This window comes from Artemia franciscana, chromosome 7 (assembly GCF_032884065.1).
Source record: "Artemia franciscana chromosome 7, ASM3288406v1, whole genome shotgun sequence".
NCBI lineage: Eukaryota > Metazoa > Arthropoda > Branchiopoda > Anostraca > Artemiidae > Artemia > Artemia franciscana.
This window is the reverse complement of record NC_088869.1, coordinates 42,329,617-42,343,122: the sequence shown is the minus strand read 5'-3', so window position 1 is coordinate 42,343,122 and position 13,506 is coordinate 42,329,617. Positions and strand designations below refer to the sequence as shown.

Below are 13,506 nucleotides of genomic sequence, written 5' to 3'. Positions count from 1 at the left end.
GATTAAATTAGAAATAGTCTTTTTCCCGATTTGACCATCTGGGGGGGGGGGAGGAGTGGGGGCCCGTTAATTCGAAAGAAATAGAAAAACTGAAGTATTTTTAACTTACGAAGGGTTTATCAGATCTTAATGAAATTTGATGTTTGGAAGGATATCGTGTCTCAGAGCTGTTATTTTAAATCTCGACCGGATCTGGTGACATTGGGGGGGAGTTGGGAGGGGGAAACCTAAAATCTTGGAAAACCCTTAGAGTGGAGGGATCGGGATGAAACTTAGTGGGAAAAATAAGCTCAAGTCCTAGATACATGATTGACATAACCGGAACGGATCCGCTCTCTTTGGGGTAGTTGGGGGGGGGGGGGTAATTCTGAAAAAATAGAAAAAATGAGGTATTTTTAACTTACGGACGGGTGATCGGATCTCAATGAAATTTGATATTTAGAAGAATATCGTGTTTCAGAGCTCTTATTTTAAATTTCGACCGGATCTAGTGACATTGGGGGCTGGGGGTTGGGAGGGGGAAACCTAAAACCTGGATAACACTTAGAGTGGAGGGATCGGGATGAAACTTGGTGGGGAAAATAAGCACAAGTCCTAGATACATAATTGACATAATCGGAACGGATCCGCTCTCTTTGGGATAGTTGGGGGGCGGGGTAATTCTGAAAAAATAGAAAAAATGAGGTATTTTTGACTTACGAACGGGTGATCGGATCTCCATGAAATTTGATATTTAGAAGGATATCGTGTTTCAGAGCTCTTATTTTAAATTCCGACCGGATCTGATGACATTGGGGGGGAGTTGGGATGGGGAAACCTAAAACTTGGAAAACACTTAGAGTGGAGGGATCGGGATGAAACTTGGTGGGAAAAATAAGCACAAGTCCCAGATACATGATTGACATAACCGGAACGGATCCGCTCTCTTTGGGGTAGTTGAGGGGGGGGGGGTTGATTCTGAAAAATTAGAAAAAATGCGGTATTTTTAACTTACGAACGGGTGATCGGATCTCAATGAAATTTGATATTTAGAAGGATATCGTGTCTCAAAGCTCTTATTTTAAATCCCGACTAGATCTGGTGACATTGGGGGAGTTTGGGGTGGGGGAACCTAAAATCATGGAAAACGTTTAGATTGGAGGGATCGGGATGAAACTTGGTGGAAAAAATAAGCAGAAGTCTTAGATACGTGATTTACATAATTGGAATGGATCCGCTCTGTTGGGGGGGGGGGTTGTTAATTCTGAAAAATTAAAAAAAAATGACGTATTTTTAACTTACAAAGGAGTGATCGGACCTTCATGAAACTTCATATGTAGAAGGACCTCGTAACTCGGATCTCTTATTTCAAATCTCAACCGGATCCAGAGTAATCGGGGGGGGGGCAGTTTGGGGGACCGGAAATCTTAGAAAACTAAAGCGGTGAGATCAGAATGAAACTGGATGGGAAGAATAAAAACTTGTCTAAGATACGTGACTGACATAACTGGACCGGATCTGCTCTCTCTGGTGGAGTTGGGAGGCGTAATTTTGAAAATTGAGGTATTTGTAACTTACGAAAGGGTGACCAGATCTTAATGAAATTTGATATTTAGAAGGATCTTGTGCTTTAAAGCTCTAATTTTAAATTCCGACCAGATCCCGTAACATTGGGGGGAGTTGGTGGGGGAAACCGGAATTCTTGGAAAACGGGAAAATTGGGGTATTTTTATCTTACGAATAGGTGATCGGATCTCAATGAAATTTGATATTTAGATGGAATTCATGTCTCAGAGCTCTTATTTCAAATCCCGACCAGATCTTTGACATTGGGGGGGGGGGGGTTGGAGGGGGAAATCTTGGAAAACACTTGGAGAGGAGGAATCGGGATGAAGCTTGGTGGATAGAATAAGCAAATGTCCTTGATACGTGATTGACGGAACCGTACTGGATTTGCTCTCTTTGGGGAATTGGGGGCAGGGGTTCAGTGATTTGGAGAGTCAGGTGCTTCTGGACGTGCTAGGACGATGAAAATCGGTAGGTGTGTCAGGGACCTGCACAAATTGACTTGATAAAGTCGTTTTCCCAGATTCGACCATCTGGGGGGCTAAAGTGAGAGGAAAAATCAGAAAAAATTAGGTATTTATAACTTACGAGTGGGTGATCGGATCTTAATGAATTTTGATATATAGAAGGACATCGTGACTCAGAGCTCTTATTTTAAATCCTGACCGTCATTAAGCCTCTTATTTTTCTTTTAAATCAATCTATTGATTCATAGAATTTTGTTAGAGCTCATACCATATGATCTTTTGGCTCTTGGCTCTTCTTGCCTCGTCACAAGTGTCATATGAGCTATTAGCTCTTTTTGAAAAAAAAAATGCTAGTTATCTAGATTTAAGATTGATTTATTAGTTCTTTTTTCGTTTTGTTATTATTGCTCTATCTTGGATTTTAAGTAGCGTTTTACCATTTCTTAATCTTATTATTATTATTATTATTATTATTATTATTACTATTATTATTATTCTCGTATTGTATTTTCCTAAGCTTATCGAATGTTTGTTGCTATGCTATGCCGCACTAAACTTTTTTAGTTCACAGTTTAACAAAAGGTTAAACTGTAGTTGCTCAAGTCTAGGAAAAAAAAAGTATGGTTAAGTAGAAAGTAACTATCAAAACTGGTTCATTCTTTCTCTTCTGCAGTAGAGCATGTAATTTTCAAACTTTTTTTTTTACTTTTGTAGAGCTTGAAATGTACTATTTAAAGGATCCGGATTTGGTAGTACTCGTATACTTGTTCTGAGAAATGGTCCTGGCTAAGTTACACGAATGAAGAACTGACAAAAAAAAAAAAAAAAAAAAAAAAAAAAAAAAAAAAAAAAAATGGCGACCTTCTCCTTCCGCATTGGGCTGGCAATGCAATGGCCTATATATTTTCTTTTCAGAGAGAGAGAGAGAGAGAGAGTATTGATTGCCAGAAAGTATAAAGTGCAAAATGGGAATTAGCCAATAAGCTTTACGCTTTTTGTGTTCAGCTATCTGACGGTTATATTTCCAACCTGGGGTAAATAATATTTACAAAAAATATACTATTCTGGTATGCCATTTCGTATATTGTAGCGTTTATTCAAATATTTCCGCTTGTTTTAATGTATATTAAAATGGTTTATCCTTGTACAATAGTAACCGACTTTTGTACATGATTTTATTACTACTCTTATGTTAACAGATTTTATACTCTTAATAAGCGCCCCTTTTTATATAAGAAATGAATTCAGCCGTGTTTGGGCTCATGTAAAATAAAATATTATTTTTTCCGTATTGTCTCTACTGTAATGAGTACTCTCGATTGCTTCGTAACTGCACAATTTACACTGATTCTCCAAGAAAAACATTTTCTTATGTGGAATTGTTTCTTCGGAAAGCAATGATCATAATTATGAACCTCGTCTAGAGTTCTAGGAAATAATATTGGTATGTTCGGCTTTAAATCCCAATTTCTGGCTTATCTGCACTGTGGTTTGGCCTTTGCGAGGTCCAAGCCCGGTCTGACTCCTGTTAGAGGTCGGATCCCTAAATTATTGTCATTTGACACGTACCAGAAGCGGTTGTTGATCTGAGCTGAAATTGAGGAAATATACCGGAGGCCCATCCTTCCCTACCTTCCAGGGTCAAGGCAAATGTGAAATTGCCTCTATGAAAAGAAAGGGTTCTCTAAATTCCTGTGTTCAGGAGACGTGTCAAAAGAGAGTATAGGATTTCTGCCAAGCTTAAACAGAATGAGCCTTCAATGTCCTAATTAACCAATTTTGCCTCTCTGGGAGGGGACGAAGGGAGCTTGTATTGTTTCTTCTTTTTACGTCAGTACTTTTACCAAAAGTTTATATTGCATTACGAATCGGTTGATGGGAAACAAATTATCAGCTTAATTAGACAACTAGGTGGACTGGTGGAGTTCAACCAAACCTGGCCAGGAGCTGCAGTCAAAAAACTTGAGTGTTCGCACTCTGTTTTGTTAAGGTGTCTCTTTACTCATATTTTATCGTATGTTGCATGGAAATAGTCCGTGCCCTTCTACTAGGCAATCTAAACAGAAATCGTTCTGGATATAGAGATCCGAAAAGAGAAGTCTACTGGGTATCGTTTTGTTGTTTCTTCATTCAAATAATGCTTATTTCTGGTGTTGTCAAAATCTGCGACAAACATAAAACCGGATATAAAGACCCATGGATCATAGTTGCTGCAATATTTCACTAGGTTTTGGAATTCGGATTGTTATTGGGGGGGGGGGAGAGGGGACCAGACTCCCTGTGAAACAGATTTATATTATCCGTAGGTTAATGAAATAGCAACCGTTTTCATTGATTTATTTTTCGGAGCCGTGACAGGATACTGGTTGTCTTGGCTCTAGTCCAGACAAGGTCGAAAATTTATCGTAATCTTTGTAAAAAGGTAACTGTCAATAAATACTAAGCGAAATCTAAGTTGGATTTATTTGCTGTACATGAATTATTGAGGTATTTTGAACAATAAAAAGTATAATGTAATTTGTTTATAAAAGGATTTGTTTTTCCTTGGAATTAGGACATGTTTAATGTGTTTTAACAAATGCTTCCAAAGATTATAATACAATTAAGAAATATTGGTAGTTCAAGCGCGAATTTGATCAGCTCTGCAATGTTTTAGTTACAATGGAATCAAAAATGTGGACCATTTGTGCTGGAGCATGCGGAATTGGCATGGGTACATTTGAATTTGTATCTGGAGTATGAATTACTGTAATCTTTTAGATAAAAAAAATAATACGTTTTTTCTCTTTTGTTACATTCAATGTAAAAACTGATATAATTGGAAGAATAAATAACACCAAACAGGAATAAGTCCTCCATTCGTGTTTCTCTGAAGTACGGTTCTTGCCAGGTTGTAATTTTTAGTATCTTGGAACAAGAGGTGCGATTAATGGAGAATGTCATAGAGAGAGAGAGAGAGAGAGAGAGAGAGAGAGAAAAAAAAAGATAAACAAGCGACTTCAACGCCGAATTCAGTAAAATCATTAAGGAGGATTAACATAAAAAACAGGCAATTGATTTTCCTACCAATAATATGGGTGTTTTTATTATTATTCTTTTCTCTATATTATTTACTATATATTATTTATATTAATTTTAGTATCTCGCTATAAGAGGTACAATTAATGGAAAATGGACATAAAAAACAGGCAATTGGTTTTTCTACTAATATGGTGGATTTTTTTTATTATTACTGGTGGGATATGTCTGGATATTCCACTGTCATTTTGAGGAATTTTTTGATGAATATAAAAAATTACAAGCTAATCAAGTGCTTTCATACTTAAATGTCTGATACTTTAAAAAGGAGATGTTGTCGATTGTTTTTGAGTGATTCAAACATAGTCCTTGTAAATCCACGCAGAATTCTTGATTAGAAAAAAAAAAATGTACGGTTAGAATAAACTCATAAACGTTATTTAGTTCAATGTATTCGTAACCCAAGACGGCTTATGGCTTTGACAGAGTAACCTAAAAGAAAAAAAAATACGTTAAAGGAAGCAAAAACAGGAATGTAAATAAACAGTTAATGAGATAAGATTTTTTTTTTTTTTTTTTTTTTTTTTTTTTTTTTTTTTTTTTTTTTTTTTTTTTTTTTTTTTTTTTTTTTTTTTTTTTTTTTTTTTTATAGCTGACCCGAAAAAGCCTAAGTGTGATCGATTACAACACCATTTAACATCAAGTAATTGAAATTTTCTAATAGCAGAGGACTTAGCTCACTGAAAATCTAAGATAAGAATGTGTTGTATCTGGTTACGAAGTAATTAATTCCTTAATTAAACTTTTCTTGTTTACTCTAATATTTTTCGAAGCCGGGAAGAGTCATTGTCTACTTCTTTGAAGATATCATGTCTCAAAGCTTTATTTTCACACTAAGTGAAAGTTCCATAAATGATCACTGTTTTTATTATAGCAAAGGTATTAATACGAGTTTTCTTTTTTTTTAGGCTAGAATTATGTGTCTGACGCCTCTGTCTGCATTGAGTTAATTGCTGCATTTTTGGATTTAAGGGTCATTGACTTTATTATGTCATTATGCTTTGATCCAGAATGACGTTTTCAAATTATTTTCCAGGTAAATATTGTTGTGGTATCTTTCATTGAATATAAAAATGTAATAGTGTAACTTTAACAGTAATTTCATTCCTATTTCTTTAATTCTTCGAAATCGAGTGATGTGTGTTTTCCTTAAGATGTGGGTGTGATTTATTTGACTTTTGGTGCCTAGTATTCTTCTTAGCGCAAGACATAGCTTCAGTGCCAGATTTAAAAGATATTATAAATCTCAATTGGTTTATAACTATAAAAAAAAACACGTAGCTTCTTGACCGTTTTACGGTGGAGAGTACCATGGTTTGATCTTTTGTCTCCAGAATCTAGGGAATTACTTACAGTAGTCTCTTTGTTTACTTGAAGTAGTACCATCGATGCTTAAAGTAGTCTGTTAAGTTGTTCATAAATATAAAACGTTTTCAGTTGGCTTGGTGGTAACAAATGTTTTTTTTCTTTTATATTAATTTTCATCTGATGTTTCGAATTTTTCTTTATCTAGAATCTTAATCTTGAATTTTTCTCGGTTTTCTTCTTTTACTTGAATATCTTGTAAACTAAAGGTAAATAAGTTTGCTGATTCTTTCGTAAAAGTTATAGCAATTCAGCTTGGAAATATCACTTATCTGCATCTTAAGTAGAACTGGTCAATGTCAAATCTCTTGTATGAAACACGTCGCCTTTTTATATGAATCAAATAAAAAAAAAACAACTTTTTTTTCAAATTAAAATGAAAAGCTACATTAAAGCTTATAAAGAATAGAAATGTTTTGTGTTGCCAAATCGGAAGAATTTATGAGTGCATCAAATTTCCAATGATTTGACTTTTAACTTTTGAACTAAGAATTGTGTTGTTGAAAGCAATCGCACATCAGTAAACTCTTCCATTCGTCATAGTTTGTGAAAAATATATGTACCTAATTCATTAAAAACACTCTTTTCTTATGTACGGAGTAATTTCTGTGCGTTTTAAGTTTCAATGTCATTCTTTACTTTCACTTGAAGAAAAAATGTTCTATATAATGTTTGTTTTTATTACCACACCCATACTTACACTAACAGCCAGAAGGATCTTCTCTCCCTTTAACCCAACTTTTAAAATGAAAGTTAAAATTTTGCAGGACCATAGTTTAAGAGAAGAGGCTTGTTTAATGGGTTTCCTTTTCGAAACATGTATAATTTTCCATAAAGAACTTTCGTCTCCTTCAGATAAGATTTAGGGGGAGATTTAAAGTTGCTATGAGGTAGTGTGGAAACAAAACTTCAGCCTATTGAAACAGCCCAGATATTTGCACATTGTCGTTCCAAGTTTAACAGTATGGTGTTTAAATGACAATGTCGAATCTCAACCCCTGTGCAATTCAACCCTAATTTAATTCAACTTCCATGAAGCTCGACCCCGTTTAACTCAACCTCATTGAATCCCACACTGTTAGGTTAAGCAGAGGCTGAGTTGTGTGACGGTTGAATTGCATGGGGTTGTGGTTAACATTTTGCACGAGGGTTCAAAATTTAAAAACGATTCATTAGGAATATATATATATATATATATATATATATATATATATATATATATATATATATATATATATATATATATATATATATATATATATATATATATATATATATATATTAGGGTTATTTAATAAGAGATTTATTAAGCTCGTAATAAGATATTTTTTCCAGATCAGGAGAAGATGGTGTTTTAAATTGTCAATCAACTCTCTTGCCGAAAATGGATTATATTATTTTGCTACACTTTTATATTGTGCTTTGCCTTTTTAATTTTATGTTTTGATCTTCCGTAGGTTAAATTGTTTGTCAACTCGGTGGCCTTTTTCTACCTAGAAAATGGATTATATTATTTTGGAACTCTTTTTACCCTAATTCTTCATTTGTTTATTATCTTTTTATTTTTTGCTGTTCTATTTCTATAGCTATGACCGCTATGAAGATGAGCAAGAGCCACTCCGTCCTTATCCAGCTCAAGGTGAGCGTCGAAGTATTCTTAACCAAGTGCTGTCAAATCTTCCATACAAGGGGGCGGAACCAATTAGAAGTGAAGACAGTTATGGTAGAATGCAGGACACATTTGGACCTAGGAGGTAAGACCTTGTCTTAATGTGTTAAGTAGTAAACGTTGCTGTATATTTAAATTAAGTTGATTAGTAGCAGTTATATAATAGATGGTGCTGAGTATGCCATCCGTAAAGTAAATACCGATACAGATCGTATAGAACAGAGTTATTAGCGTTTCGTAATATAATGTCTCGAGTTCATACAAATATTTGTGACTTCAGGATTGTTGTTGCCGCCTATCGTTTTGTTTTTGTTTTGTTCTTTTTTGGTTAAAGCTTTGGGATCGATGAAAGACCAATTACGTATTTCATAGTAAGAGCGTGAACATTGATATACTTGATTGTAGTATAGGAACTAAAACAATTCAGTATTTCTACGGTTTTGAATAAAGTTCAACTAGCATTGCTTTCTTGATGCTTAAGCAATAGCAACTGAGTTACTGGAGGTGTAAAGAAGGTCTGAGCAACTTGTTTACCTTGTACTTTAATTGTTTTGTGTATTTTCGTAGTTCTGGTTCGAAATTTATGTCTTCTTTTTAAGTATTTGAAATTTGATTAATTTTGCGACACTTTTGTGATTATATTAATTTTTAGTCGCTATTTGCTAGTAAGCTAGAAAATAACGACTGTTTTATTTATATGTGTAATCATCTTGTTTGCGATAGAGTAAGATAGGGATTTTGCAATTTAGTGCATTTTGTGTAGTTGCACTGGCCATGGTATTTTTTGCCTTTCATTTTAGTAAAAGCATGTGTTCTTGATCTGCTGATCTTTCTCATTTTTTTTTTCATTTTCTCAATTTTTTGACGGGTCTATTAAGCTAACAAATGTATAAAATGATTTGTGATTTGGATTTATGTGAAGGATAATATCTCCTTTTTCATTTTTTACCCTCCATCTCTTCCTTTTTCTCTTCTTTCTGAACTACTTTTATGTTGATACGTAGCATATCGTTTAATTCAGACTCAGGGATTCTACATTGTGACTAAATTTTATTAATTCATCTGTACTGATGTTTTATTATTTCAATATGTTTTTTCTAATGTACCTTTGTTACTTGTGTGATATACTCCCTACCTAATATTCTTCTAATATGTATCTCTGACACTCAATCTTTGTAAAATATCAATTATTCTGCATATTATGTAGTTAGAATTGTTTTCCAACTTCACCTTGTCCAAATACTTCACACCCACCCCCACCCTAATGTACAAGTATATAGCCCAAATTATATGTTTTCATCTATTCTGTCACTTCTTTTTATCTTGTCTCATCCTAAGCTGAAAGAAATTAACGAAAAAACCGGTTCTATAATGCGTCAATGAAAAAATAACTTGGGTGGTTGTGGGGTAATCATACAAGTACCGTATCTTTTTCTAGCTTAAGTTTTTACAGGGAAAATATTTGAAAGAGGTCAATCTGCTCTCTTCCCCATGGTTAAAATCGGTATCCATGAACCTGTCCTCCAGTGGAAAACTTTTCCACAATTTCTGCTAAAATTTGCTAAAGTTTGAAAAAAAAATCTCAATTGTTTCTGCTAAATTTAAGTTTATTTCTTAGTTCCTAAACGTCACTGTCAAGCTTAAAGGCTGCGTCTGGAATTTTCGCACTTATGAAAAAAAATGCCTAAAAGCAGATTCGCTAAATTATTCTCAAAGGGAGCTCAATCTCACAAAGCGTGGTTGAGCCTTCATTGTCCTACTAATTTTCTCTTTGACAAACACTAGCTAACCATTTATTGGATTCATTTCAGAAGTTCATAATTACAGATGTGATATTTACTTGTGGTATTGACGTTCTGTACATGTACTTATCACTTTATTGACGTTGCGGCATTGATGTTATGCACTATAATATAGACTATATTTAAACTGGATTTAGTATGGCTATATCCGATTAGCTTCTTGAAAAATGTTGGTTTTGTCCTGCTGGTGTGGGTTTACAATTCATTTATATTAGATAACTCCTTTGTCCTTGTGCAATAAAGTGGAATCCACTCATATTATGGTTAGAAAACCGTTAAAATTTCTATAGCAATGACTGAATCCAGTAATTATAGTTCCACTTAAAGTATGGTTATGCATCCTTTGATTAGATATTTGAAAAGATATATCAAAATGTATTTTCAAATATCCCATTTGACAAGAAAATGAATTAGTAATCGAAAAACCAAAAGACAAGAAATGGTTTGTAAAAAAAAGCGAATGAAACTATTTGATAGCTGCTGTGCTTAGAAATATTTTATTTTTCATTTGTATAATACTATTTGTAATGCCATCTGAAGGGAAATGACATCTATTCAACAGTAATATTTCAAAATTCCTCTTTTCTTCATTCTTTTCATGTGTCTTACTTTTCTTTTGAATGTGAAAATTTACCGAAGGGACTGGGTTTCTCTGGGTGGAGAGTGGGGGAGGGGCAGACACCAACAACTTCATTTTGAAAAAAGAAACTAGGCGTTCTTTTGGTTAATGTCTTGCTGCCAAAAACTGAGCTCTTGCATAAAACTTGACAATATATATTTGATTTTTAGGTACTATGATGAGCCGATGCCAAAACGTTCGTACCAAGGAGCAGAGGGAAACGTCATAATGGTCTATGGGTTAGATGACAGAATGAACTGCAATCGACTCTTCAACATTTTGTGTCTTTACGGAAACGTTGAAAAGGTACTATATATCTTAGAATAGCAGTTTCTAACATATTATACTGATTTCACAAAAGTTTGTGTATTGACCGGATATTGTCGGATTCTTTACTAGTATAATATCATAATTATCGCTTGATCTAAAAGCCATCCTCTCATTCTATGTTACGATACTGTCCATACTCATACATGCTCTAAAACGATACTGCGATACGCATCTTGTAGTGTAATATTTGCAGGCATGAAAATGAATAGAGGTCTTGGGCTTGAGGTTCCTTATGACGGACGTTTACTCTTGTTGATCAAAGATCATCACAAAGTGGGGACCCTTTCTCCTACAAACACTTCAAAATCCAGGAGCTTCAAAAAGTTCCCCCTCTCTTTTCTCACACTATCTCAGAGGGCATCTTTTATCATTACATTTCAGCACTAGTTTCAAGACTTCCCCGATGGGTGTTGATCATGTATTTTGAAGAACTTTTCAATGATATGCATTGTCACTGGAAACCCACTTTCCAAAGTAGAAGCTTTGAACTATATGTGAAAAGAACAGGCCTGCAATATACTCCTCTGTCCAGAAACTTTTTTTTTTTTTTTTTTTTTTTTTTTTTTTTTTTTTTTTAGTTTGGTTGTTTAGCAAGAACATTCTTCTGTTTTAGTTTTTAAAGTTTGGCTTTGCAGACTTATATTTATTTTTTGATGAATGAGAACAGCATTCCTGCAGCTTCCTGCATTGAGAACAGCTGAGCGGAAATATTTACATTTTTTTCTTTTTTGCTGGCTGGGACTTACCTCGCTTTTCTTCTTTGCACTTTTTCTCATTTTGCACCGGCCTGACCTGAACAAATTAAACGAGGTGATACACGATGAGTGACTCGTCGAGTTGTTGTGACTGGGAAGCATGTCTCAAATTTCAACTAACAATAATCAAGTCAACTGCACACTTGCTTTGAAGACAGAACATAATCAAACATCAACGCAGAGAGATGAGCGAATCTAAGGAGAAAATCAGCGTGCTTATAATTTTAGTTACTATTTAACAATATATACACATAGGATCACGGTGGAGGAAACGGCTCACCAATAAGTCTTGGGATAAAATTGACAGAGAGTTGTATCGTGAAAATTTAAATCATATATTTAGTGAAATTAAGGTACTATGTCACTTTTTAAGTCCTTTATGTATTGGGAACCTCCTGTATGTGGAATGCTACTTTGCAGAAATGTCTTGGGAACCTCCTGTATGTGGAATGCTACTTTGCAGAAATGTCTGGGGAACCTCCTGTATGTGGAATGCTACTTTGCAGAAATGTCTTGGGAACCTCCTGTATGTTGAATGCTACTTTGCAGAAATATTACATTCTCTAAATGTTGCTGCAAATATTGCCGTCCCAACTGTATCCTTAAAAACCAAAAGCGTAAATCGGGATGGTCTGAAATCACTGAGTTAAAAGAAGCTAAACCCTGTCATCCTTTTTGGTATAAAATGTGAAAGGATTGCGAATGACTTCGTTCAGGTATAGTTTTCGGTTCAGTTAAATGAACAAGGCATAATTTTCAGAGTTGTGAAAAATGAAAAAAATATCGATTTGTACATCTATCACAGTCAATGGAGAACAATCCGCAACTTTCGTGGAAAGAGGTTAATAAACTTACTCGCTTTATTTCAACTCCGACAAATAATATTGCCACCACTGAATGACATATTCACTTTTCACTGATATTTGCTTGTGACCTGCTACTAATTGGCACAGATTTTCATGCAATACTGCCGAGACAGCTGTAAAAACTGAATCCCCATAAAAATTACATCACTGATACGCCTTTTATGTCATATAGTTACACTCGTATTCTGAAAATAGGCAAAGCCCCTGGAGCGGATGGGCTGCAAGTAGAGTACTCACAGAACAGCACACATCTGCTATTTAAACACCTAGCTTTGTTATTCCAGATAATTTTGTCCCAACAGTATGTTCCTAAGTCACTATGTGAAGGAATAGTCACATGTGTGCCTAAAAAGAATAAATTTCCAACGCTATGTAATTCATCTATACCTTTGACCATATGCCTTAATCTTAGCAAGTTACATGAAGCAATAATATGTCTGTTTCTGCGCGAAAACTGATTTGGGGATTATCAGTTTGGCTTGAGACAAGGATTAGAAGTACAAAAAATACATTCTGTGTTTTTGTCTAAAATTAAACGACACAAGATGATGAAAAAGAGTCTGTACGTATGTGCAATTGATATATCTAAAGCCTCTAATTCCATTTTACATTCACCATTATTAGTTGCTGAATGTAAAATCGTCATTAGTTGGTGGTTTTATTTGCGCAAGCCTTTGGAATTGATTTCAGAATTCAATAGTCCGGATCCGTACTCGTGATTGAATTACAAATCCTATTCCCGTAAAGCTGGGGGTAAAACAAGGCTCAGTCTTTAGTCCGTTAATTTTTAAAAACGCATTTAGAATAGTGACGATAAACATACCACCCTGTATTATTGATAGCCATATTGATATTTGTCATCTGTCGTATCCAGATCTCTGTCGTACTTCTTCTCGCTGAAAATGCGTCTTCAATAGGGCTGTTGAGGCTCTTCAGGCTAGTGCGTCTTATTCAGGGTTCCACGGCACCACCAACGTTAAAAAAGTGTGTTATAAAATTGCGCACAGTGA

General features: G+C 34.7%; 1 protein-coding gene across 4 annotated transcripts in view; it reads left to right on the top strand.

Annotated features, from left to right (window-relative positions):
* The window catches only part of LOC136029323 (heterogeneous nuclear ribonucleoprotein L-like), an 86,446-nt gene that overhangs the window by 50,165 nt on the left and 22,775 nt on the right, over nucleotides 1-13,506 (top strand). For 2 of the 4 annotated variants that reach the window (XM_065707593.1, XM_065707592.1), the window contains 2 exons: nucleotides 8,042-8,209; nucleotides 10,716-10,851. In XM_065707593.1, the coding sequence (XP_065563665.1) occupies nucleotides 8,042-8,209; nucleotides 10,716-10,851 (304 nt within the window). The remainder of the gene's footprint in view (nucleotides 1-8,041; nucleotides 8,210-10,715; nucleotides 10,852-13,506) is intronic. The other 2 variants (XM_065707595.1, XM_065707594.1) reach the window with 1 other exon arrangement.